General features: G+C 35.0%; 9 gene segments (V, D, J or C); all 9 read right to left on the bottom strand.

Moving 5' to 3' along the window:
* Positions 1 to 216: 216 nt before the first annotated feature.
* Positions 217 to 733, bottom strand: LOC118803339. The segment is given in 2 exon segments: positions 217 to 560; positions 654 to 733. Coding segments are annotated over 2 exon segments (384 nt in total).
* Positions 734 to 2,554: 1,821 nt separating this feature from the next.
* LOC118803338 lies at positions 2,555 to 3,006 on the bottom strand. The segment is given in 2 exon segments: positions 2,555 to 2,862; positions 2,964 to 3,006. Coding segments are annotated over 2 exon segments (351 nt in total).
* A 2,391-nt stretch (positions 3,007 to 5,397) lies between these two features.
* Positions 5,398 to 5,891, bottom strand: LOC118803337. The segment is given in 2 exon segments: positions 5,398 to 5,711; positions 5,812 to 5,891. Coding segments are annotated over 2 exon segments (357 nt in total).
* A 5,578-nt stretch (positions 5,892 to 11,469) lies between these two features.
* Positions 11,470 to 11,958, bottom strand: LOC118803336. The segment is given in 2 exon segments: positions 11,470 to 11,777; positions 11,879 to 11,958. Coding segments are annotated over 2 exon segments (351 nt in total).
* Positions 11,959 to 14,548: 2,590 nt separating this feature from the next.
* LOC118803335 lies at positions 14,549 to 15,068 on the bottom strand. The segment is given in 2 exon segments: positions 14,549 to 14,889; positions 14,983 to 15,068. Coding segments are annotated over 2 exon segments (381 nt in total).
* Positions 15,069 to 16,702: 1,634 nt separating this feature from the next.
* On the bottom strand, positions 16,703 to 17,195 carry LOC118803370. The segment is given in 2 exon segments: positions 16,703 to 17,010; positions 17,116 to 17,195. Coding segments are annotated over 2 exon segments (351 nt in total).
* A 4,482-nt stretch (positions 17,196 to 21,677) lies between these two features.
* Positions 21,678 to 22,177, bottom strand: LOC118803334. The segment is given in 2 exon segments: positions 21,678 to 22,006; positions 22,100 to 22,177. Coding segments are annotated over 2 exon segments (369 nt in total).
* Positions 22,178 to 25,067: 2,890 nt separating this feature from the next.
* LOC118803333 lies at positions 25,068 to 25,625 on the bottom strand. The segment is given in 2 exon segments: positions 25,068 to 25,492; positions 25,586 to 25,625. Coding segments are annotated over 2 exon segments (465 nt in total).
* A 946-nt stretch (positions 25,626 to 26,571) lies between these two features.
* Positions 26,572 to 27,063, bottom strand: LOC118803332. The segment is given in 2 exon segments: positions 26,572 to 26,882; positions 26,984 to 27,063. Coding segments are annotated over 2 exon segments (354 nt in total).
* Between the last annotated feature and the right edge of the window lie 713 nt (positions 27,064 to 27,776).

Genomic DNA, 27,776 nt, shown 5'->3' with positions numbered 1-27,776 from the left:
AAAGTGTTAATGTTTCAAATGTGTTTTTTAATTTAATTTACATCGAAAACATCAGGGACTTTACACAGTACTGTGCAAAAGCACTTTAAAAGTTTTATTTACAAAGCTTTTTATATGTACAGCGAGCATTCATTTGCTCATAAAACTAAAAGTAGAATGAATAAATGACTTTATTAAGCTGTTACAGAGTTCACCTCCCTCTGTTTATCCTGTGCTCTAGTTTGTGTACAGCTGTCTGTATGAGTTCCACCACAGTGAGTCCAGAGCACAGTAATACACTGCAGTGTCTTCAGGCTTCAGTTGACTCATGTGCAGGTAGAGATTAGAGCTGTCCTTGGATGCTGTGAATCTGCCCTGAACTGACTGAGCTGAGTATTTGCTACTTTCTGAATAATAAGCAATGATCCATTCCAGTCCTTTCCCAGGAGCCTGTCGGATCCACTGCATCCAATAGCTCCCTAAATTAAATCCACTGCAGGCGCAGGTCAGTTTGTGGGATCCACCTGGAGCCACTGTTACTGATCTCTCAGACTGTGTGAGGACAATCTGAGAGTGGACACCTAAACAGAGACACAAAGACACAGCAGGTTAAATGTGGTTGGTCAGTTTACTGCATTAATATGGTTCCTCATTGAGAGAGATAACAGACTCACATCCTGCAATCAGCAGCAGCAGTAAAGACGTGAGGAACATGGTGTTTGTGGAGCTGGAGCTGATCAGAGACACCAGAAACCTGGAGATCCTCTACAAACTGTCCTTCATTCACTCTACATATAGAGGAGTTTGATGAAGAGTTTGCATAACAGCTCAGTGATGTGAGACTCTGCTGCACTGGCTTTAGGAGAAAAATAGGCAATAGGTTTGTTTTTTGAATGAATGGCGCCCCCTACTGGAACATAAATAAAACATGAAGGAACTGATTTCACAGCATCACTTAAATTGATGTTTAGTCTATTTGTTGTAGATGACCTGAACATCACATTCATTCAGTGTCAATAGATTCAAATCTTACAGTAATATAATCTTTAAAAAACTGAAAGCAAGTCTGACATTTGCACAGACTGATAGTCTTAAATATTATTTGTATTTTTTACACTGTATAAGTTACAAAATAACATATTTGAAACAATATATCAACATATTTATGCATATTGTAATGTAGTTTCTAAAACATATTTTTTTAACCCCTTAAAATCCTAGGCTTTGCACATACAGACTTATTATTCATTGTTATTTATTTTTAATTTTTATTTTATAGTTTTTTTAAACATTGTTATGAAAAGGTACTTTTCACCAACTTATTTACGGTACACAATTGGACCTTAAAACCACTGTTGTACCTTTGAGGAATATTTACATGGTTTGTAAGATAAGATAAGATAATCCTTTATAAGTCAATGGGGAAATACTCAGTGCTACAGCAGCCAAAGGATAGCAAGGCACTCAAGAAAAGAAAACAAGTAACAAGAAGAGGATTAACAAGCAAGTAATTAACATTGTTAATTCCTTAATGAGGTTAATACAGTTTGTTACTTTATAGACATTATATATAATACTAAAAGTAAAAAATAAAAAAATATGAACTTCATCCTTCACAAAAATTAACAGTATAAAGGATTATAAATAAATAAAAGCTAAAATATTTTCACTGTAAGAATATTTTACTGAAATTCACATGTACCTTTATGAACAAAAAATGTAGTGCAGTATTAATTGTAGTTTTCATCCAATACCTGGTTTGGCTAATCAGTGTTACATCACGTTAAATCAGGTCTGCTGGTGATGGGATTTCAGAAATCCACGTGATCTCTGGAGGCGTCCAGGAGGAATCTGAAACCAAAACCTGTACTGCAAACTAGCTCACAAGATGTCAATGATTTTTTTTTTAAATACATAATTCTTGTTCCTTTTACTGTATTTATGTTTATTTGCCTCTATATCTGTAATGAAATGTGATGTTTTTACTTTTGCACTGTATAAATTATATGTTGAGTAAAACTTGCCAAACGACAAATGAATTCAAGGTCTGAACTGTGAACAGCTTTATGCATCAGCATTCTGTATGTGATAAACTCAAGCACACTTTACAGTTAATTGACATTGTTTTAAAATTGGGCAGTTTCCCCCATTTCCCCCAGCTTTGTGTGAAACTGTTCATTTTTACATTAACTGTCCCAGTTAGACAGTATGACATGTCAGCCAAAACTATTTTTTTAATGTTGTGTAAATGCAAAGTTTTCCTTATGTTTATAAAATTGTAAAAAAAAATATATATATTAATAATTAATTGATAAATTGATCAATGTATTAATTAACTAATTAATTGATTGATTGATGATTAATATATAAATTTTACTTTTTTAAATTAATTTATTTGTTTGTTTGTTTTTATTTGCATCACTTTACTGGTTGTGTTGGAGGCTTTCCATGCATAAAATATTACAAATGACAGGTTTTTTAAAGTCCCCTTCAAACGGAGAAGCATTAACCTGTGAATATCCTGACTCTTGAGTGTCGGCTCTGGGTTTTTGTAAGCCGTGTTCATTAGTTAGTGTCACTGTGAGCCTTTTGCACAGTAATACACAGCTGTATCTTCAGTCTGCAGATTCTGTCCTTGTAATGTTATTGTGTTGGTTCCAGTGTCTCTGGAGATGCTGAACTTGTTTTTCAGTTTATCACTGTAAGTTGTGCCCCCACTGTAACTGATAAATCCAATGTACTCCAGAGTTTTTCCTGCAGGCTGTCGAATCCAGCCTGTACCATAATCTGTAACTGAATATGAAACCTTGCAGTCGATGGTCAGTCTCTGGTCTGGACGGACCACCATGGAACCAGGCTGAGTCAGTTCCTCACAGAGAACACCTGTAGATCAAAAACACAAAGTTTTTAGATGTCTCATCTTGAAAATAAGCGTAAAATTGAGCTCTGACTGAGTGAAGTGTGTTCTTTACTGAGTAACTCACAGGATGCAGCTGCCAGTAGGAGCAGTAGAGATGTAGAGAACATGGTTGGTGTTGAAGTTAGACCTATTGTAGGTTGTCTGTTCTCCACAGCTTAACAGAGTGTTGTCTAAATACAGAGAGATGGAGGGGGAGAGCTTGTATTTGCATATGCAATGACCCCTGAGCTGCTCCAAAACCTCTTTACATCATTCAGCATTGATGGTGCTCTCACACATGTGCAAGTCACCCATGCCATGTGTGCACTAATGCACTCCCCATACCATCATGGATGCTGGCTTCTCAATTGTGCATTGATAACAAGCTGAATACCATGAAATACCAAAGTTCTTTATTATTTTATGTTGAGAAATGTTATTCTTGAACTGTTGCACTATTCAGCCATTGAATCTTTCACAGAGCGGTGAACCCCTCCCCATCTTTACTTCTGAAAGACTCAGCCTCACCGGGATTTTACACCCAATCATGTACTGACCTGCTGCCAATTAACCTAATACGTTGTAAGATATTCCACCAGGTGCTTTTTCAGCATTGCTCATCTTTACCAGTCTTTTATTGCCCCTGTTCCAACTTTTTTGGAATGTGTGGCTGGTATCAAATTCAAAATGGGCATTTATTTTTCAAAAAAACAATAAAAATTCTCACTTTCAACATTTAATATATTGTGTTTGTACTATTTTCAATTAAATATAAGGTTTAAATGATTTGCACATCATTGCATTCTGTTTTCATTTGCATTTTGCAAATCATCCCAAATGTTTTAGTAACAGGGTTGTAATTTGTGCGATGATGATTAAATCTATTTTAGGGTTTAAACACATTGGTCAGTGAAGTTGTAATTATTGTATTATTCTGTCATTTTACTATATGATGAAAAACTCAGTTTCTCTCTCTGCTTATGACGTGTTTTTCTGTTTTTCTCTTCACTTGCAGGGTTTTTGTACAGCTGTCTGTATGAGTTCCACCACAGTGAGTCCAGAGCACAGTAATACACTGCAGTGTCTTCAGGCTTCAGTTGACTCATGTGCAGGTAGAGATTAGAGCTGTCCTTGGATGCTGTGAATCTGCCCTGAACTGACTGGGCTGAGCTTTTGCTACTTTCATCATAATAGTAAATAATCCATTCCAGTCCTTTTCCAGGGGTCTGTCAGATCCAGTGCATATAAGCGTCCCCCACACTTAAACCACTGCAGGCACAGGTCAGTTTGTGGGATCCACCTGGAGCCACTGTCACTGACCCCTCAGACTGTGTGAGAACAATCTGAGAGTGGACACCTAAACATGAGGAGACAGAGAAAACATTTTCACAGCAGGTTCACTTTTTAAAAATGTTTAGATCGTTTATCTGGGTCCTCAGTGAAAGAGCTAACAGACTCACATGTCACAGTGAGCAGCAGCAGTGAAGATGTGAAGAACATGGTTCTGCTGTTTTTCACTCAGACCTGCAGGTTCTTCTCCAAACTCACTGTTTCAGCTTCATATGTAGAGAAGAGACTTGATAGACATTTGCATGACAAGTCAGTAATGTGTATATATTCAACATTAGACATTCGGCGCCCCCTACTGGAATATAAATGAAACTAAAGAACTGACTCATGTTTATTATTCATGAAATATTACTGATATTTCTGCACAAACACACATAGAAAAATAAATAAATATTATTTGTTAAAATAAGAAAATACACAGTATTCACACAACTTATTAATACAAGCTCAAAAAATAGTATTGATTCTTGCTGGTGCAGAAATTAATAATGAATATTTAATAAACCCTTGGAAAGTTTGGCTGTTTTAATATTTGGTTCAATTAATTTATCTGTATATGTTTCTTTATTCACGGTAATACAATTACATGATTTTTTTTGTTTCATTTTTTCATTAGATATACAGTACTGTAGAAAAGTCAGAGACCACACTTCATTTATTTAACTTCCATTCAAAATAGACATTAAGTACAGTATAATCATTTCATCAAAAAAGAAAAAAATATGTACATTTAATAAAATGCTTGGCTGTGCCAGTTTTTTCCCTTTAACTGTGAATAGATTTATGTATTATCATTCTGTAAATGACAAACTCAGACATAGATATGATTTAGCTTTATAGTTAAAGGACATTAAAGGGTGTATTTTCACTCATTGTCCCCAAATTTATGTAGAGCTAATAATTAAACTATGTTTTATTTTGATGTTGGCCATTGATCATTTCAGTCAAGCACCGACTTTCATGAAATTCTAATCTATATAGTCTAAATCTTGAATGATTTTCATTTTATAATTTTAGTTAGTATAATTGTATTAATCTTATATTAACAGCACTTTGTGTTTTACATGCAAAAATATAGTTAAAATTGAAACAAGCTATGAAACTCATTTACTTGAGAAAGATTTGAGTGTCGGCTCTGGGTTTTTGTAAGTCGTGTTCAATAGTTAGTGTCACTGTGAGAGTCTCGCACAGTAATACACAGCTGTGTCTTCAGTCTGCAGATTCTGTCCTTGTAATGTTATTGTGTTGGTTCCAGTGTCTCTGGAGAAGCTGAACTTGGTTTTCAGTTTATCACTGTAATATGTGCTCCCTGATGAACCTGAACTGATATATCCAATCCACTCCAGAGCTTTTCCTGCAGGCTGTCGGATCCAGCCTGTACTATAGCCTGTAACTGAATATGAAACCTTGAAGCTGATGGTCAGTCTCTGGCCAGGATGGACCACCATGGAACCAGGCTGAGTCAGTTCCTCACAGTGAACACCTGTAGATCAACAATAAAAAAATTATTAGATGTATCATCTTAGATAAACATTAAATTGTGCTCCAACTGAGTGAAATGTGTTGTTTACTGAGTAACTCACAGGATGCAGCTGCCAGCAGGAGCAGTAGAGATGTAGAGAACATGGTTGGTGTTGAAGTTGGACCTGTGGGATCTTCTCTGTTCTCCACAGCTTAATACAGATGGTCTTCTAAATACAGAGAGATTCAGGGAGGGAGCTTGTATTTGCTTATCTGATGACCCATGAAGGCCAAACCTATTTAAGACATAGAGTTGAGGGTAGTGGTTTAATACAGTGTCTGTTAGGAATCACTTCTCTACTTGATTTCAACAAATAAAAGCAGCAGCATTTTTATTTCACATTAAAAACCACAATGTACATATTTTTTAACACAGTGTCAGAGAAATGGTCTCAAAACATCTTAAAAAAGTTGGAGCATATATGAAATGGAATGGACAATGAAGCATTTTCCTATATTTATTTGAGATCTGTAAACCACACTGCACTGAATATTTTACCAGCTTCAACCTCCAACCCTTCTCATTCTTCATCCCAGTGAACTGTACCTCTCTCACTATTGTCATCTTTCTTTAAGTATTGAAGGGATTTGATGAAAAATATGTGTATGAAGTCAATGATGATAACAAATTCAGCACAAAGTGTCTCAGTGATTAAATCCACCCTGCTGGAATATAAATAAAAAAATAACATATCACTTTAACAGACACATGTTATTTTTATATTTCTTTTATATTTAATTGTTTATATATTTATATATATGAGTGTTCAGGAGGTGTTAAACCATTGTCAGTGATTTCATGTTTTACTGGGGTATAAATATGAGGCCAAACACAACACAAAGGCCAAATTTAGTTAAATGTGTCTTAAACATCTTAAATTATATAAAAAAAAATAATAATAATAATGCGAATAAAAATAACTACACCTGTGAAAATTCCCACATCTATCATTAGTGCAGTTTAGAACAACCAGAGCTGTAGTGAACCTGCCTAGAACACAGTTTATAGTTTATAGTTATAGATTCTCTAAATCTACAATTAAACACCACCTCAATGCCATGAAACTATATGGAAGGTGTGACAGAAGAAATATTATTTTGTCTAAGCTAAAATTGAAATACCTGGAGTTTATTAGATGCTGCTGATACTTTGACTGGAACAAAAAAGTTCAGTTTGACTGTCATCAGATGAGACAACAACAGAGCTTTCTGACAACAGATTTTCCATTTCTATTTTACAGTAGAAAGAAGAAATAAACTGTTAGAAATGATTATATTTTACAATGTAGAAAAATCTTTAAAGATGTCTTAAGAAGCCCTTTTGTAGTTTGAGAGTTTGTATTGGTATTGTGGTTTTACACAAGTAAATATTAATTTTAAATGGATGTTATGGTGACACGATTTTAAGTGGTGCTTTTTAGATTAAATAAACACTTAATATACTTTTAATAACATCAACAACATATCAATGATGCTGCAGCGGTGAATACTTTCAGTAGATTATGAAGAAACTTTAAATTATCTGTGCAAATAACATTCGTTTCTGATTTTTTTCACTTTATTTGTTTTTCACTTTATGTGGAGTTTCTGAATTCTTATCTGCAGATGTTTAACCTGAGAGGAACTGAACATGTAACAGGTTTAATACAGACCATCAACATCCTCAACAAGCTGATATAGACACACTGACATCGTCCTGAACCTGGAGCTCCACTGGATTAGGTTTTGTTAGGGTTAAGACTAGGATTAGTGCCAGGCCAATAGTTAGGATTAGCTTTAGGGTTGATCTTAAGGTTAGGATTAGGTTTTGGGTTGAGGATAAGGTTAGGATTAGGATTAGGTATTCTGGTCATATTTGGACACTGTAGGACAAACATATGTACAAAAAAGTTGTTCTTATGGGAAAAAGCATTTGTGTTTCCTGTAGTCCTTTTTTTCAGGATTTTGAGAAATTAAGAAAGTTTTTAAATTGAAATAAATTGTCTGTTGTTTTTTTTTTTTTGAGTTTGGAAACGTTTCCAGCTCATATTACTAAACGTAAAGTTTATAGGTCAGTAGTATGATAATAACTTATTTATCAATAAATAAATTATTAGTGATTTATTTTTACCCACAAAATTACAGGACTTACAAAGTGTTACCAACATTTTCAAAAGTTTTTTTTTAAATTACATCGAAAATATCAGGGTCATTACACAGTACTGTGCAAAAGCACTTTTAAAAGTTTAATTTACAAAGCTTTTTATATGTTCAGCAAGCATTCAAAAACTATAAGTAGAATGAATGACTTTATTAAGCTGTTACAGAGTTCATCTCCCTCTATTTATCCTGTGCTCTAGTTTTTGTACAGCTGTCTGTATGAGTTCCACCACAGTGAGTTTGTAGCACAGTAATACACTGCAGTGTCTTCAGGCTTCAGTTGACTCATGTGCAGGTAGAGATTAGAGCTGTCCTTGGATGCTGTGAATCTGCCCTGAACTGACTGAGCTGAGTTTTTGCTACTTTCAGACTGATAAGAATCTATCCATTCCAGTCCTTTCCCAGGAGCCTGTCTGATCCAGTACATCCAATAGCCCCCCAAATTAAATCCACTGCAGGCACAGGTCAGTTTCTGGGATCCACCTGGAGCCACTGTTACTGACCGATCAGACTGTGTAAGAACAATCTGAGAGTGGACACCTAAACAGAGACACAAAGACACAGCAGGTTAAATGTGGTTGGTCAGTTTGCTGCATTAATCTGGTTCCTCATTGAGAGAGATAACAGACTCACATCCTGCAATCAGCAGCAGCAGTAAAGACGTGAGGAACATGGTGTTTGTGGAGCTGGAGCTGATCAGAGACACCAGAAACCTGGAGATCCTCTACAAACTGTCCCTCATTTACTCTACATATAGAGGAGTTTGATGAAGAGTTTGCATAACAGCTCAGTGATGTGAGACTCTGCTGCTCTGGGTTTAGGAGAACAACAGGCAGGTCTGCTTTTTGGATAAAGGGCGCCACCTACTGGAATATAGATAAAATATGAGGGAACAAATTTCACAGCATCACTGAAACCGAACATTACATTCATTCAGTGTCAATACATTCAAATCTTACTGTAATATAATCTTTACAAAATTGAAATCAAGTCTGACTTTTGCACAGTGTTTTATATATACTGATACTCCTGAATATTTCCGTATTCATTAGACTGTACAAGTTTTAAAATAACATATTTGAAATATTTAAATTTTCATCAAATATAATACAGACAGTGTATATATATATATATATATATATATATATATATATATATATATATATATATATATATTTGTAATAAGGCTTATTATTAAACATTTTTTATAAAAAGGTACAAATATGTACTTTTCACCTGGAAAAAACTATTTAAGGTACACAGTTGGACCTTAAAACCACTGTTGTACCTTTGAGGAATATTTACATTGTTTGTAAGTTAAGATAAGATAATCCTTTATTAGTCCCACAACAGGAAAATACCTGGTGATGGAATTTCAGAAATCTGTGTGATCTCTGGAGGCGTCTAGGAGAAATCTGAAACCAAAACTTGTACTTCAGACTAGCTCACAAGATATCAATGATTTTTAAAATACATAATTCTTGTTCCTTTTACTGTATTTATGTTTATTTGCTTCTTAATCTGCTATTTCAGTTTATTTCATCTAACTGTGAACAGCTTTATGCATCATCATTCTCTACAGTAGTAGAGCTGTAGTACAGTGAATATTAGGAAGCACTTCTCTGCTTGTACATTATTTCATAACCCTATATACACCAATTCCAGCCAACACAGTGTCAGAGAAGTCTTCTAAAAACATGTTCAAAGTGTGGAACCACATATGAAAGTAATTGAGAATGAACATTCAGGAAAAGGTTGTTTATGTGTTTACTTCAGATCTGTTAACCAGACTGCTCGGAATATTATACACCATATATTTACCTCCAAAGATTTCAGCTGCTCAACAGTTCACAGTTTCTATTGTATTTTTTGTTTCATAATATGCCAAATGTTTTCAGTGAGTGACAGATCTGAACTGCAGGGAGGCCAGTTTAGCACCTGAGCTCTTTTACTACAGAGCCATGCTGTTGTAATACATGCAGAATGTGGTTTGGCATCATCTTGCTGAAATAATCAAGGCCTTCCCTGAAGAAGACGTCGTCTGGATGGCAGCACATGATGCTCCAAAACCTGTTTATATCATTCAGCATTAAAGTGCCTTCACAGATGTACAAGTCAGCCATGCCATGTGCACTAATGAACCCCCACACCATTCTGCAAGGTTTTTGTACAGCTGTCTGTATGAGTTCCACCACAGTGAGTTTGTAGCACAGTAATACACTGCAGTGTCTTCAGGCTTCAGTTGACTCATGTGCAGGTAGAGATTAGAGCTGTCCTTGGATGCTGTGAATCTGCCCTGAACTGACTGGAGTGAGTTTTTGATACTTTCAGAATGATAAGCAATGATCCATTCCAGTCCTTTCCCAGGAGCCTGTCGGACCCAGTTCATCTCAGCACTCGCTAAACTGAATCCACTGCAGGCACAGGTCAGTTTGTGTGATCCACCTGGAGTCACTGTTACTGACCCCTCAGACTGTGTGAGAACAACCTGAGAGTGGACACCTAAACATGAGGAGACAGAGAAAACGTTTTCACAGCAGGTTCACTTTTTAAAAGTGTTTAGATCGTTTATCTGGGTCCTCAGTGAAAGAGCTAACAGACTCACATGTCACAGTGAGCAGCAGCAGTGAAGATGTGAAGAACATGGTTTCTGCTGTTTTTCACTCAGACCTGCAGGTTCTTCTCCAAACTCACTGTTTCAGCTTCATATGTAGAGAAGAGACTTGATAGACATTTGCATGACAAGTCAATGATGTGAGACAATTCAGCATTAGACAGTCGGCGCCCCCTACTGGAATATAAATGAAACTCTAGAACTGCCTCATGTTTATTATTCATAACGCATTGCTGATATTTCCGCACAAACACACATAGAAAAATAAATAAACATTATTCATTAAAACAAGAAAATACACAGTATTCACACAACTTATTAATACAAACTCAAAAAATAGTATTAATTCTTACTGGTGCAGAAATTAATAATGAACATTTAATAAACCCTTGGAAAGTCTGGCTGTTTTAATATTTGGTTCAATTAATATTTATTTCTGTATTAATGTAATACACTTTTCTACTTAATGGACTTACATAATGAGAGATCTACAAAAGTCACAGAGTACACGTCATTTATTTAACTTCCATTCAAAATATATATTAAGTACAGTATAATAATTTCATCAAAAAAGGAAAAAATACATTCAATAAAATGGTCATCTGTGCCAGTTTTTTTTTTCCTTTAACTGTGAATAAATTTATGTATCATCATTCTGTAAATGACAAACTCAGAGCACAGATATCATTTAGATTTATAGTAAAAGGACATTAAAGGAGGTTTTCACTTATTGTCCCCAAATTCATAAAGACCTAATTATTAATATATGGACTTTATTTTGATGTTGGCTGTTGATGATGTCAGTCATGCTGTAATATTTAGAAACTGTGAACTATAAAGTCTTAATCTTCAATGCATTTTATCTGCAAAAATATAATTAAAAATGACACAAGCTATGAAACTCATTCAAACAGAAGTACTTGACTATCAGCTCTGGGTTTTTGTAAGCCGTGTTCATTAGTTAGTGTCACTGTGAGTCTCTTGCACAGTAATACACAGCTGTGTCTTCAGTCTGCAGATTCTGTCCTTGTAATGTTATTGTGTTGGTTCCAGTGTCTCTGGAGATGCTGAACTTGTTTTTCAGTTTATCACTGTACTCTGTGCCCCCACTGCTAGTGATACGTCCAATCCACTCCAGAGCTTTTCCTGCAGGCTGTCGGATCCAAGCTGAATAATAACTGGTAGCTGAATATGAAACCTTGCAGTCGATGGTCAGTCTCTGGCCTGGACGGACCACCATGGAACCAGGCTGAGTCAGTTCATAACAGTGAACACCTGTAGATCAAAAATGCAAAGTTATTAATTGTGTCAACTTATACATAAACATAAAATTGTGCTCTGACTGAGTGAAATGTGTTGTTTACTGAGTAACTCACAGGATGCAGCTGCCAGCAGGAGCAGTAGAGATGTAGAGAACATGGTTGGTGTTGAAGTTGGACCTGTGGGATCTTCTCTGTTCTCCACAGCTTAATAGAGAGTGACTTCTAAATACAGAGAGATTCAGGGAGGGAGAGTGTATTTGCATATCTGTTGACCCATGAAGGCCAAACCTATTGAAGACGTGGAATTAATGGCAGTGGTTTAATACAGTTAATATTCGGAATCACTTCTCTACCTGATTTCACAACAAATAAAAGCAACAACATTTTCATTTAACATGAAAAATCACAATGTACATGTTTTTTAACACAGTGTCAGAGAAATGGTCTCAGAACATCTTAAAAAAGTTGGAGCATATATGAAATTAAATGGATAATGAAGCATTTTTCTATATTTATTTCAGATCTGTAAACCACACTGCACTGAATATTTTACCAGCTTCAAACTCCAACCCTTCTGATTCTTCACCCCACTGAACTGTACCTCTTTCTCTATTGTCATCTTTCTATAAGTATTGAAGGGATTTGATGAAATATGTGTATTATGTCAATGATGATAACAAATTCAGCACAAAGTGCCTCAGTGATTAAATCCACCCTTCTGGAATATAAATACAAATTTAGCACATTCCTGTAACAGATACATGTTCTTTTTATATTTCTTTTATATTTATTTTTTTTGTATATTTCATATATATGAGTGTTCAGGAGGTGTTAAACCATTGTCAGTGATTTCATGTTTTACTGGGATATAAATATAAGGTAACACAAAGGCCAAATTGAATTAAATGTGTGTTGATCATCTAAAATTATAAAAAAAAATAATGAGAATAAAAATAACTACACCTGTGAAAATTCCCACATCTATTATTAGAGCAGTTTAGAACAACCTGCCTAGAAGATGATGTGAGTGTATTTTGCTCTCAAGCACAGTTTATAGTTTATAGTTATAGATTCTCTAAATCTACAATTACACACCACCTCAATGCCAAAAAACTATATGGAAGGCGTGACAGAAGAAATATTACTTTGTGTAAGTTAAAATTTAAATACCTGGAGTTCATTAGATGCTGCTGATTGTCACACATCTTTCTGGCCTCAACTCTAACAAGGACTCCATCTCCCAGGACCCCTTGGGAGATCATGTGACAGAACTTCCTCATTCAACCAATCACCGCTCTACTTCTCCTGAGTATTGACTCTTTTCACCTGGGCTCCATGTCATATGACTTGTTTAGTTTAGTTTAAAAGTCTGGGCTTTAGCTTAGCCAGATCGTGAGGTTTTGCTTCTCCTGTAGAGCTACTGAGCGTTTCTCTTGTGTTCTCTTGCCTTTTTCGTGTTTGGACTGTTTTTCTGCATTTCTGGTTTTTCCCTTTTGTCTTTGCCCTCTGGCTATGGTTGCCTTTTTGTACCTTTTTGCTGTTTTGGATCTGACCCACGCCTGTTTACTGACCATGATTCTTGTCAAAACCTTGGATATTAAAGCCTCATCTTTTGGTTTTTACCGTGAGCCTCTGGCCCTTTCTGTACCGTTGCACTGATACTTTTTCTGGAACAAAGTTCATTTTGACTATCGTCAGATAAGACCACGGCAGAGCTTTCTGACAACAAACATTTTCCTTTTCTATTTTACAGTAGAAAGAAGAAATAGGCTGTTTATTATAATAATAATAATTATTATATATAAATTATTATACTTTACAAAGTAGAAAAATCTTTAAAGACCTCTTAAAAAGCCATTTTGTAGTTTGAGAGTCTATATTGGTGTTGTGGTTTTACACAAATTAAGTAGCATCGGCAGCATATCAGTGATGCAGCAGTGAATACTTTCAGAAGATTATGAAGAGACTTTTAATAATCTGTACAAATAACATTTGTTTCTGATTTTTCACTTTATTTGTTTTTCACTTTATGAGGAGTTTCCGAATTCGTGTCTGCAGATGTTTAACCTGAGAGGAACTGAACACTAACAGGTTTAATACAGAACATCAACATCCTCAACAAGCTGATACAGACACACTAACACCATCCTGAACCTGGAGCTCCACTGGATTAGGGTTTGGGTAGGATTAAGATTAGGATTAGGGCCAGGCCGATGGTTAGGATTAGCTTTAGGGTTGATCTTAAGGTTAGGATTAGGATTAGGTATTCCGGTCATATTTGGACACTGTATGAGAAACATATGTACAAACCTTTGTTCTTATGGGAAAAAGCACTTGTGTTTTCTGTAGCCCTTTTTTAGGATTTTGAGAAATTAAGAAAGTTTTTAATTTGCAATAATGTTTCTGTGTTTTTTAATGAGTTTGGAAATGTTTTCAGCTCGTATTACAAAACACATTATAGGACAGCGTAGTGTTATAATAACTTATAGTCAATAAATAAAATTATTAGTGATTTATTTATAACAAAGAATTACATGACTTTCATACAAAGTGTTATAAAATGTTGATTTTTTTTTTTAATTACATTGAAAACATCAGAGACTTTACACAGTACTGTGCAAAAGCACTTTTTATGTTTAATTTAAAAAGGTTTTTATATGTTCAGCAAGCATTTATTCGCTCAAAAAACTAAAAGTAGAATATATATATATATATATATATATATATATATATATATATATTAGGCTGTTCCAGAGTTCACCCTCTCTCTGTTTATCCTGTGCTCTAGTTTTTGTACAGCTGTCTGTATGAGTTCCACCACAGTGAGTCTCTGGCACAGTAATACACTGCAGTGTCTTCAGGCTTCAGTTGACTCATGTGCAGGTAGAGATTAGAGCTGTCCTTGGATGCTGTGAATCTGCCCTGAACTGACTGAGCTGAGTTTTTGCTACTCTCTGAATAATAATACATTATCCATTCCAGTCCTTTTCCAGGAGCCTGTCGGACCCAGTGCATACTGTAGCTGCTCAAATCAAATCCACTGCAGGCACAGGTCAGTTTCTGGGATCCACCTGGAGCCACTGTTACTGACCCCTCAGACTGTGTGAGAACCTGAGAGTGGACACCTAAACAGAGACACAAAGACACAGCAGGTTAAATGTGGTCAGTCAGTTTACTGCATTAATATGGTTCCTCATTGAGAGAGATAACAGACTCACATCCTGCAATCAGCAGCAGCAGTAAAGACGTGAGGAACATGGTGTTTGTGGAGCTGGAGCTGATCAGAGACACCAGAAACCTGGAGATCCTCTACAAGCTGTCCTTCATTCACTCTACATATAGAGGAGTTTGATGAAGAGTTTGCATAACAGCTCAGTGATGTGAGACTCTGCTGCTCTGGCTTTAGGAGAACAATAGGCAGGTCTGCTTTTTGAATGAAGGGCTCCCCCTACTGGAATATAAATAAAACATGAAGGAATTTATTTCACAGCATCACTTAAATTGATATTTAATTTGTTTGTTGTAGATGACCTGAACATTCATTCTGTGTTGATTCAAATCTTACTGTAATGTAATCTTTAAAAAACTGAAAGCAAGTCTGACTTTTGCAATTTTGTGTGTATATATATATATATATATATATATACTAAATATTATTTGAGTTTTTACACTCAAAAATAAAATATCATATACTTGTAGCAACATATGAACATATATATTATAGACAGTATTATAGACTCATGACTCCAATAATCTTTACTCCATATATATGTTTAAGATTGGAGTGATGGAATAGTTAAAGTGGCTGTTGGTGTACAAAATTATAGAATTGAAACAAATAGTTTCAATATTATACTTAGTGTCGGAGATTGTTGTGTAATTTTATTTTAAATAAATGTTTCTTTCTTTTGTCCTGATGATGACAAATGAATAATTTGTACCTAATGGCCATTACAACTGCAATATGCAATAAGTTGGGAGCCACGGCCACAAAATTTGATGCAAGCAGTCCACAGAGAACATGGAAATTATAAAACACTAGTTCTAAAGCCGTGTAGGAGAATAAATAAGTTGATACCTGAAATGTACGAAGTGGTTTACTAGAGTCATTATTTTTTTGACAGAAACTATATTGAACAGATAAGGCCTGTATGCAGGGTCTTTGATGGAAACTCCATGATCTAGAGATCCTCCACTTCAAATATTCACTACAGATCTTTCTCTGGAGCCTGATCTTGAGAAGATAATAATAATAATAATAATAATAATAATAAGAAGAAGAAGAAGAAGAAGAAGAACAAGATTAAGAAGAACTCTGAAGCCACGTTTATTTGACCCTGTATCTATAATGAAATGTTTTTACGTTTTGTTTTTACACTATATTGTATAAATTATACCTTCAGTAAAACTTGACAAATGGAATCAAGATTCACCAGAGTGGCTTCTTACCTCATTTAGGGGCGTTTTGCTCTGATAGTGAGGCAAGAATCTCCTTTTAAAGGTTTTGTGTGTGTGTGTGCACTAAAACAAAATAGTCTGCTGTTCTAGTTTGTTTCCTCTGACTGTGAATAAGTTCATGTATCATCATACAGTACATTGTAAACTTAAGCACAGATATAATTAAGCTTTATGGTAAACTAACATTGCTCTTAAATGGGGCACTTTCCCCCATTTTCCCCAACTTTGTGTGAAACTGATCTTTTTCTTTTCGGCCAAAGTTGTATTTCTTTAACAGTGTGTAGATACAAAGACATCCTTACATTTATTTATTTATTTAATTTGCATTACTTTTCAGGTTGCACTTCCCAAGTATAAATTATTAAAATGGACAGAAGCTATTTAAGGTCCCCTTCATATACAAACAAGTATTAAACCATGAACAGTCTGACTCTTGGCTGTTGGCTCCTGGTTTTTGTAAGCCGTGTTCATTAGTTAGTGTCACTGTGTGTATCTCGCACAGTAATACACAGCTGTGTCTTCAGTCTGCAGATTCTGTCCTTGTAATGTTATTGTTTTGGTTCCAGTGTCTCTGGAGATGCTGAACTTGTTTTTCAGTTTATCATTGTAATATGAGCTCCCACTGCCACCAATATATCCAATGTACTCCAGAGCTTTTCCTGCAGGCTGTCGGATCCAAGCTGTAGCATAGTCTGTAACTGAATATGAAACCTTGCAGTTGATGGTCAGACTTTGGCCTGGATGGACCACCATGGAACCAGGCTGAGTCAGTTCCTCACAGTGAACACCTGCAAATCAAATATTCAACGTTATTAGATGTATCAACTTGAATAGTAACATAATATAATTAGCACTCTGACTGAGTGAAATGTGTTGTTTACTGAGTAACTCACAGGATGCAGCTGCCAGCAGGAGCAGTAGAGATGTAGAGAACATGGTTGGTGTTGAAGTTGGACCTGTGGGATCTTCTCTGTTCTCCACAGCTTTATAGAGAGTGTCTTCTAAATACAGAGAGATTCAGGGAGGGAGCTTGTATTTGCTTATCTGATGACCCATGAAGGCCAAACCTATTTAAGACACAGATTAGAGGGAAGAGGCTTAATTCAGTGCATGTTAACAAACACTTCTTTGCTTTTTTTAACAAATAAAACCAACAATATTTTCATTTAAAATGAGCGCATGGCCACGCCTCCCGAGCCTCTTGAAACTAGTGCCAACCAATAGCGGGTCACTACAATATTCATATGTTTACCTCAGGTCTGTCAACCACACAGCTCTGAATATTTAAACACTCACTCACAAATATCCACGTCCAACCCTTCTCATCCCTCATTCCAGTGTAATACACCTCTCTCTATCATCTATATATATTTTTCTATTGTCTTCTTTCAAAAACACCAAACCACTACTATTGCTGAACTATTGCTTTCATAAAACAGTGGCATAAAAAAAAAATGTTTTAGATAATTATTTAAGTTATTATTAATAATAATTGACATAAATTAGTATTCCGCCAAGAAATGTAGTTCCTTTAGAGTGCGGTATCGTTGCTAAGCAACCATTGACCGCTGAATGAGGAGAAGAACATTTGGTCACCAATCACTGTAAACTGCAGACATTTCATGATTTTTCAAATCTTTTTTTCATATAACAGTGACATATGATAACACAGCACTGTTTAATGCAAACACTTTCAGTTTATAAGGACTTTTTGGTCACCAAATCACCACCTCAAGTCTTCTGCCAGTCTGACGACGCCACTTTCTCACGCTGGGGCTGGATCTCAAACGGCTCCCTGCTCCCTACATAGTGCACTAGCTATGTAGGAATTTAAATACTGACTTTTGCACCACAACAATGCAACATATAGCTAAAAATGGTCATTTGGGATTCATTCACGTCCATACTCGACAAGCAGTGCACTGTTTGACAGCAGAAGCTAGAATTTCTAAACTTAGCTAATGTTACACTGCACACTGTTTAGCTAGGGAGTACAGAGCCGTTTGGGATTCAGCCTGGGTTTAATGCTCCTTCTGTCTGAAACACGGACATTTGAAGCATGTAAACCATTCAGGTGACATTCTTTAGACTTTCATATTTCCGTTTTTCAGTGAATCATATCATGAGTACTTTCATTCAAGCCTGTGATAATAATGTTGTTGTTTAGCATGTTAGCTATCTTTTAGCCTGTTGGCTAGCTGACCAGCCTAGTTCTAGTTATGAAAATAAGTTTATAGCCCCTCAGTTTCAACAAAAACAGGTTCTTATTTCATCGGTACACTTGGTGCTCAGTGTTACAGTCAAAGATTGTTCCATTAACAGTAGAAGGGTTTTTCGTGCCGTGGCGCAGTGATACAGAGTTCAGTTGTTGTGAGGCGGTTCACAACCGTCGTATAACGTGGATTTTACAATGGCTTTGAACGCGGCTCAGCCAATCAGATTTTAGGACCGGAATTATCCGTTTTATAATGCCCATTTTAAATGAATATTAGTAATAGCATAGTAAAAATATTTAAACATTAATATATTTCAACTAAAACAGAAGACTGGTCCAGTTAGGTCTCAGCACTTACAACATCTAAAAAAATACAAAAATAACCCAAAATGTATTAATATATACTCATGTTAAAATGTGTTTTTACAGGTTTAGCATAGCTTTACTTGTTATTATAAATGAATATAAGTAAAAGAATGCAGTACTAAGCAATTCTAAACCCTTTGATGGCTGACAGTTCACTGATTACCAATCAGTACTGGTTCACTTCTGGAGTGTGATGTAATATGAGCATTAGTTGGGCAATGTGCTGATTTTTGTGTGGAGCCTAGAATAAAGATATAGATTTACACAAATAATCTTTGCCCAATAAAGTTAATTCAGGAATATTAACGTCAGTCAGTATATTTTGCCTGAATTCAAGATTGGCCCAGTTATTGCCCCCTTGTGTTTACATTAAATGCTGTAAAGAAGTTCTAATCATTTTATAATTCAATACATTTTTCTCAATTATAAAATTTAAATGTATAATTAGGTAAAATATATGAATTATAATTAAATAATTAAACGAATCCAATTGGCATTTTGAAGGAGTGAAAAATTAAAATGTGGGTCCACATATGAACTTTAAGCATTTGTTTCATAAACTGATGAAACAGTGAGTGTCTCCAAATAAGACTTGTATTTAAATGCAAAGAGCAAATATACAAAATGGAAAAATACAAAGTGATCATATTTCAAAATATTACAGTTTGAAGTTGAGCTTAAACTTAAGAAAATTCTCACTTAGTGAAATGAGTTCTTTACTGAGTGACTCACAGGATGCAGCTGCCAGCAGGAGCAGTAGAGATGTAGAGAACATGGTTGGTGTTGAAGTTGGACCTGTGGGATCTTCTCTGTTCTCCACGGCTTAATAGAGAGTGTCTTCTAAATACACTAATTACAGCAAGTTTTCAAAGAAGTGTCAGATAAATGGTCTCAACACATCTTAACGTAACGTAATGTTGAAACATATACAAAATTAAATTGATAATGAAACATGTTCCTGTGTTTACTACAGATCTGTAAAAAACACTTTATTTAACCAGCTTATTCACTTCTATTCACCTTCAACTCTACTCAGGCCTCATTTTAGCGAACTTCTTCTCTCTCTATAAGTATTGAAGGGATTTCATGAAAATATGAGTAATAAGTCAATAAAGAGAGCAAATTCAGCACAAAGTGCCTCAGTGATTAAATTCCCCATTGCTGGAATGTAAATAAAATTTTAGCGCATCCCTGTAACTGAAACATATTCTTTTTATATTTCACCTGATGGTTAAGGAGGTGTTAAACCATCATCTGTGATTTACTGTTTCACTGGGGTATACATTTAAGGTAACACAAAGGCCAAATTCCCTTCATTCATCAACATGGGGACAATTACAGAATATACAAATACAATGAGATGAATGTTTGTTGACCATCTTAAATTATAAAAACATAATGAGAATAAAAATAACTACACCTGTGAAAATTCCCACATCTATTATTAGAGCAGTTTAAAACAACCAGAGCTGTAGTGAACCTGCCAGAAGGAGAAGCAAGTGTATTTTGCCAAAACATCTACATGGAATGTGTGACAGAAGAAAACATTATTTCACCCAAGCTAAAATTGAAATACCTGGAGTTTATTAGAAGCTGCTGATACTTTGACTGGAACAAAGTTCAGTTTGACTATTGTCAGATGAGATGAAACACCAGAGCTTTCTGACAACAGTTAGTTTCCATTTCTATTTTAGGGTAGAATGAAATTATTATATTTTACAAAGTAGAAAAATCTTTAGAGACCACATAAGACCCCATTTTGTAGTTTAAGTGTTTATATTGTTATTGTGGTTTTATACAAGGTAACAATAATAATTTGAAATGAATGTTATGTTTTTCTTGTTTGTTTGTTTTTGATTTTTTAAGTGGTCCATTTTAGATTTAATAAACACTTAACAGACTCTTAGTCACAACTACACATCAATGATGTAGGGTCAGTGTGAGGGTTAGGATTAGGTTTTGAGTTGAGGTTAAGGTTAAGATTAGGATTAGAACCAGGGAAATTATTAAATTTTGGGTTGAAATTAAGCTTAGTGTTAGGATTAGGTTTTCTGTTGAGGTTAAGTTTAGGGTTAGGAGGTTTTGGGTTGAGGTTAAGGTTAAGGTTAGGATTGAAAGCCTACTAAACAGAAACCAGTGCATAATAATGTATTGTTCTAATTATTACTTACTAATAATTAAAAAGAACCGACAAGGCTTATTAATGATTATGAAAACATAAAAACATTTAAAATGCAGTTGCTTAGTGATTTAAAAAAATTGGTTGATATTTTATGTAAATCATATTTGAATGTTAAATGTTGTACTGTGTGTGTCTGTCAGTGTGAGCTCTATAATATACTGTATATCTGTTATTAATGCAGGATCAGCTGTGACAGTTTCCTGCTCTGTAAGGTTAATTAGGTGCCTCCTATTTATTCTGGTCATATTCAGACACTGTATGAGAAACATCTGTCCATAACAGTTGTTCTTATTGGACAAAACCATTGTGTTTAATCCTTTTTTAGGATTCTGAGAAATTAAGAAAGTTTTTAAATTGCAATGAAGTTTCTGTGCTTTTTAATGAGTTTTGAAATGTTTCAAGCTTATATTACAAACATAAAGTTTATAGGACAGTGTAGTATAATAATAAATTATCATCAATAAATAAATTAGTGATTCATTTATAACAATTAATAACACAGACTTCATACAAAGTGTCACCAAAATGTTCAATATTTTTTTTTCTAAAACATCAGGGACTTTACACAATTTCGTACAAAAGCACTTTAAAACTTTTTATTTAAAAAGCTTTTTGTATGTCCAGCAAGTATTTATTTGCCCTAAAACCTAAAATTAGAATAAATAAATAACTTTTTTAAGCAGTTACAGAGTTCAGCCTCCCTCTGAGTTCCACCACAGTGAGTCTCTGGCACAGTAATACACTGCAGTGTCTTCAGGCTTCAGTTGACTCATGTGCAGGTAGAGATTAGAGCTGTCCTTGGATGCTGTGAATCTGCCCTGAACTGACTGAGCTGAGTATTTGTTACTCTCAGAATGATAAGCAATGATCCATTCCAGTCCTTTCCCAGGAGCCTGTCGGATCCAGCCCATCCAAGTGCCCCCCAAATTAAATCCACTGCAGGCACAGGTCAGTTTGTGCGATCCACCTGGAGCCACTGTTACTGACCGCTCAGACTGTGTGAGAATCTGAGAGTGGACACCTAAACAGAGACACAAAGACACAGCAGGTTAAATGTGGTTGGTCAGTTTACTGCATTAGTCTGGTTCCTCATTGAGAGAGATAACAGACTCACATCCTGCAATCAGCAGCAGCAGTAAAGACGTGAGGAACATGGTGTTTGTGGAGCTGGAGCTGATCAGAGACACCAGAAACCTGGAGATCCTCTACAAACTGTCCTTCATTCTCTCTACATATAGAGGAGTTTGATGAAGAGTTTGCATAACAGCTCAGTGATGTGAGACTCTGCTGCTCTGGCTTTAGGAGAACAACAGGCAGGTCTGCTTTTTGAATGAATGGCGCCCCCTACTGGAATATAAATAAAACATGGGGGAACTGATTTCACAGCATCACTTAAATTGATGTTTAGTCTGTTTGTTGAAGATGACCTGAACATTATACTCAGTCAGAGTCAATACATTCATATCTTACTGTAATATAATCTGTCAGGCTTTAAATGTCATTGAGGTCTTTGGGAGCAGCTTTTGTTGTTTTCTTGGTCTTTGGGAGCAGCTTTTGTTGTTTTCTTGGTCTTTGGGAGCAGCTGGAACTGGTTGAGTTTAAGATTGGAGTGATGGAAGAGTTAAAGTGGCTGTAGGTGCACAGAATAAATACTGATAGTAATACTGAGAGCAAAGAAAGTATTTAGTATTGAGAAATAATTAAAGATAAAAATGTAAAGCTGTACTTTTGGGGCAAAACATCCCCCAGCCCACTGGGAACGAAGCCTCCTTTACAATATTGCACCAGAAATATTACTATATTATATATATTATATATATATATATATATATATATATAGTAAGAGGGCTACAATGTTGCTGACTGTGAGCTGCTTATCCAGCAATTTTATTGCTGTTATTGATCCCATACCTCTACTATAACTACTCATATATTATTATTATTATTATTATTTTATAATAATAATAATAATAATAATAATAATAATAATAATAATATTTCAATAATAGTAATAATAATAATACAAAGCTGAAGAAGCAGAAGAAGAACAATACCATTAAATGAATACATTTTAGTGCAGTTATATATCTTACACTAATGATTTAATATAGTCACAAAAACTTTTTAATAAATAATACATTTAAAAATATATTTTTAAATACATTTAAAAAATACATTTAATTGTTTTCTCATTCACTGTTATTTGTTTTTGACATGACTAAAATGTAAATTAAACATACGAATAAATTAATTAATATGAATAAAATGAATAAGTTGATTAAGGCCTCAATTTTTTTTGCAATGTAATATTTTTTGTGCTTTTGTATATATACATTTGACGTACAGTACTGAGCAAACGTTTTAGGCACCTGAGAAAGTAAGATTGAAAAATCTATTCATCTGGCAAGTAAGTAATTTTCTAACTTAGAAAACCACCAATTTTAGAGCAAATAAATATAATATTAATAGGAAAAGAACCGATTTAAAGTAAGTCTCTGTGTTTATTCAATCATTTCTAAAGCCCAGTATTAGTTCCAATTTTGATCCAATACTCGGTTTAGAAAATCAGTGTTGCATTATGTTGAATCAGGTCTGCTGGTGATGGAATTTAAGAAATGCATGTGATCTCTGGAGGCGTCCAGGAGAAATCTTAACCCAAACTCTGTTCTCCAAATTGGCTCACATAGTTATGAACTACCTTTTTAAAAACTCATTACTTTTACTGGATCAATGCTCATATTTTTGCACTATGTTGTATAAATTATACCTTCAGTGAAAGTTGCCAAATGATAAATGGAATCAAGTTTCACCCGAGCAGCTTCTTAGGGGCATCTTGCCCTGATAGTGAGGAAAGAATCTCCCTTTAAAGATTTTCTTTTTTTGTACACTGAAACAAAATAGTCTGCTGTTCTAGTTTGTTTCCTCTGAGTGTGTATAATTTCATGTATCACCGTTCTGTACATGATAAACTTAAGCACAGATATAATTAATGTTGCTCTTAAATGGGGCAGTTTTCCCACTTGCCCAACTTTGTGTGAAACTAGTCTAATTTTTTCTTCTATATATTTGTTTTGCATTAACTTTATTTTAAAGCTAACAGTAGGTCACGTTGTCCAAACTTGTATTTCTATAATTTTGTGTAGATACAAAGATGTTCTTACATTTATGAAACTGTAACAAAGGTAAAGTCTTTTATTTATTTATTTATTTATTTTTTTTTTTTTCATTAAAAAATAAATACATTTATTTAGGTCATTAGATAAGCATTTGCTTATCTATTGACCTCTGAGATTCAAAGCTATTTAAGACATGGAGTAGAGGGAAGCAGTTTAATACAGTGCATGTTAGGAACTACTTATCTGCCTTAGTCTTTAACACACTGTCAAAAAAATCTTAAATGTGTGGAACCATATATGAATCCAAATTGATAATGAATATTCAGAATAGTGGGAGCATATTGGTTTGTGTACTTCAGGTCTGTTAACCATACTGCTTTAAAAATGTAAACAGCTCACTCACACATATCCACCTCCAACCATTCTCCTCCTCCATCTTTCTCTATTGTTGTCTAGATTTCTCTGTTGTCTTCTATCATAAACTCCAAACCAGCCCTAACTACTCTATGTGTAGAGAAGAGATTTGATAAGAATTCTGCAGAATCACAGTCTAATAATGTGAACAAATTCAATAATATAAGTGTATTAGTGAACAGATGCCCCCTACTGGTATAAAGATTACACATTAGCTCAACCTTATAACTGATATTCCTTTTAATATGCAGGAATCAAAAAATTGCTAAGCCGTCATCCATGATTTCCCTTTTCACTGTGGTATAAATATGAGGTGACACAGAAGCCAAATTCTCTTAGTTATTTATCAACATGGGGGAGATTACAGAACACACCAATGAAATGACATAAAAATGACGTAATAATGTGTATCCATTAGAAAGAGGAGGTTTCTGAGCTCTGGTTTTTTGTAAGCCGTGTTCATTAGTTAGTATCACTGTGAGAGTCTCACACAGTAATACACAGCTGTGTCTTCAGTCTGCAGATTCTGTCCTTGTAATGTTATTGTGTTGGCTAAGCTGCCATACTTCTACTTCCACAGCTACACATCTCAACCATAATTTTCTCTTTCCCTCTATCCTCTTTTTCCAAAGCAGGGTTTTTGTACAGCTGTCTGTTTGAGTTCCACCACTGTGAGACTCTGGCACAGTAATACACTGCAGTGTCTTCAGGCTTCAGTTGACTCATGTGCAGGTAGAGATTAGAGCTGTCCTTGGATGCTGTGAATCTGCCCTGAACTGACTGAGCTGAGCTTTTGGTACTTTCAGAATAATAGTAAATAATCCATTCCAGTCCTTTTCCAGGAGCCTGTCGGATCCAGAACATTTCCGTAACCCCCACACTGAATCCACTGCAAGCACAGGTCAATTTATGGGATCCACCTGGAGTCACTGTTACTGACCCCTCAGACTGTGTGAGAACAACCTGAGAGTGGACACCTAAACATGAGGAGACAGAGAAAACAGCAGGTTAAGTTTTTAAATGTTTAGATCGTTTATCTGGGTCCTCAGTGAAAGAGCTAACAGACTCACATGTCACAGTGAGCAGCAGCAGTGAAGATGTGAAGAACATGGTTCTGCTGTTTTTCACTCAGACCTGCAGGTTCTTCTCCAACTCACTGTTTCAGCTTCATATGTAGAGAAGAGACTTGATAGACATTTGCATGTCAAGTCAATGGGGTAAACCAATTCAGCATTAGGCAGTCGGCGCCCCCTACTGGAGAACAAGAGAAACTCTGGAACTGCCTCATGTTTATCATTCATGACACATTACTGATATTTCTGCACAAACACACATAGAAAAATAAATAAATATTATTTGTTAAAACAAGAAAATGCACAGTATTCACACAACTTATTAATACAAGCTCAAAAAATAGCATTAATTCTTACTGGTGCAGAAATTAATAATGGACATTTAATAAACCCTTGGAAAGTCTGGCTGTTTTAATGTTTGGTTTAATTAATTTGTTTCTGTATTCATGTAATAAACTTTTTTACTTAATGGACTGAATTAACTTACATTATGAATGACCTACAAAAGTCAGAGAGCACGTTATTTATTTAACTTCCATTCAAAATATGTATTAAGTACAGTATAATAATTTCATCAAAAAAGGAAAAAAAAAAAAAAACTTTTAACAAAATGATCAGCTATGCCAGTTTTTTTTTTTTTTCCTTTAACTTTAAATAGATTTATGTATCATCATTCTGTGAATCACTCAAGCACAGATATGATTTAGATTTATAGTAAAAGGACATTAAAGGAGGTTTTCACTTATTGTTCCCAAATTCATAAAGACCTAATTATTAATATATGGACTTTATTTTGATGTTGGCTGTTGATGATGTCAGTCATGCTGTAATATATTAGAAACTGTGAACTATAAAGTCTTAATCTTCAATGCATTTTATCTGCAAAAATATAATTAAAAATGACACAAGCTATGAAACTCATTCAAACAGAAGTTCTTGACTATCAGCTCTGGGTTTTTGTAAGCCGTGTTCATTAGTTAGTGTCACTGTGAGTCTCTTGCACAGTAATACACAGCTGTGTCTTCAGTCTGCAGATTCTGTCCTTGTAATGTTATTGTGTTGGTTCCAGTGTCTCTGGAGATGCTGAACTTGTTTTTCAGTTTATCACTGTAAGCTGTGCTCCCATCACTATAATCGATATATCCAATGTACTCCAGAGTTTTTCCTGCAGGCTGTCGGATCCAAGCTGAATCATAATCTGTAACTGAATATGAAACCTTGCAGTTGATGGTCAGACTCTGACCTGGACGGACAACCATGGAACCAGGCTGAGTCAGTTCCTCACAGTGAACACCTGTAGATCAAAAATGCAAAGTTATTAATTGTGTCAACTTATACATAAACATAAAATTGTGCTCTGACTGAGTGAAATGTGTTGTTTACTGAGTAACTCACAGGATGCAGCTGCCAGCAGGAGCAGTAGAGATGTAGAGAACATGGTTGGTGTTGAAGTTGGACCTGTGGGATCTTCTCTGTTCTCCACAGCTTAATAGAGAGTGACTTCTAAATACAGAGAGATTCAGGGAGGGAGAGTGTATTTGCATATCTGTTGACCCATGAAGGCCAAACCTATTGAAGACGTGGAATTAATGGCAGTGGTTTAATACAGTTAATATTCGGAATCACTTCTCTACCTGATTTCACAACAAATAAAAGCAACAACATTTTCATTTAACATGAAAAATCACAATGTACATGTTTTTTAACACAGTGTCAGAGAAATGGTCTCAGAACATCTTAAAAAAGTTGGAGCATATATGAAATGGAATGGATAATGAAGCATTTTTCTATATTTATTTCAGATCTGTAAACCACACTGCACTGAATATTTTACCAGCTTCAAACTCCAACCCTTCTGATTCTTCACCCCACTGAACTGTACCTCTTTCTCTATTGTCATCTGTTCTATAAGTATTGAAGGGATTTGATGAAATATGTGTATTATGTCAATGATGATAACAAATTCAGCACAAAGTGCCTCAGTGATTAAATCCACCCTTCTGGAATATAAATACAAATTTAGCACATTCCTGTAACAGATACATGTTCTTTTTATATTTCTTTTATATTTATTTTTTTTTGTATATTTCATATATATGAGTGTTCAGGAGGTGTTAAACCATTGTCAGTGATTTCATGTTTTACTGGGATATAAATATAAGGTAACACAAAGGCCAAATTGAATTAA

Source organism: Colossoma macropomum, unplaced genomic scaffold (assembly GCF_904425465.1).
Source record: "Colossoma macropomum unplaced genomic scaffold, Colossoma_macropomum, whole genome shotgun sequence".
Lineage (NCBI taxonomy): Eukaryota > Metazoa > Chordata > Actinopteri > Characiformes > Serrasalmidae > Colossoma > Colossoma macropomum.
The sequence above is the reverse complement of the archived record's forward strand: the minus strand, read 5'-3'. Positions and strand labels throughout refer to the sequence as shown.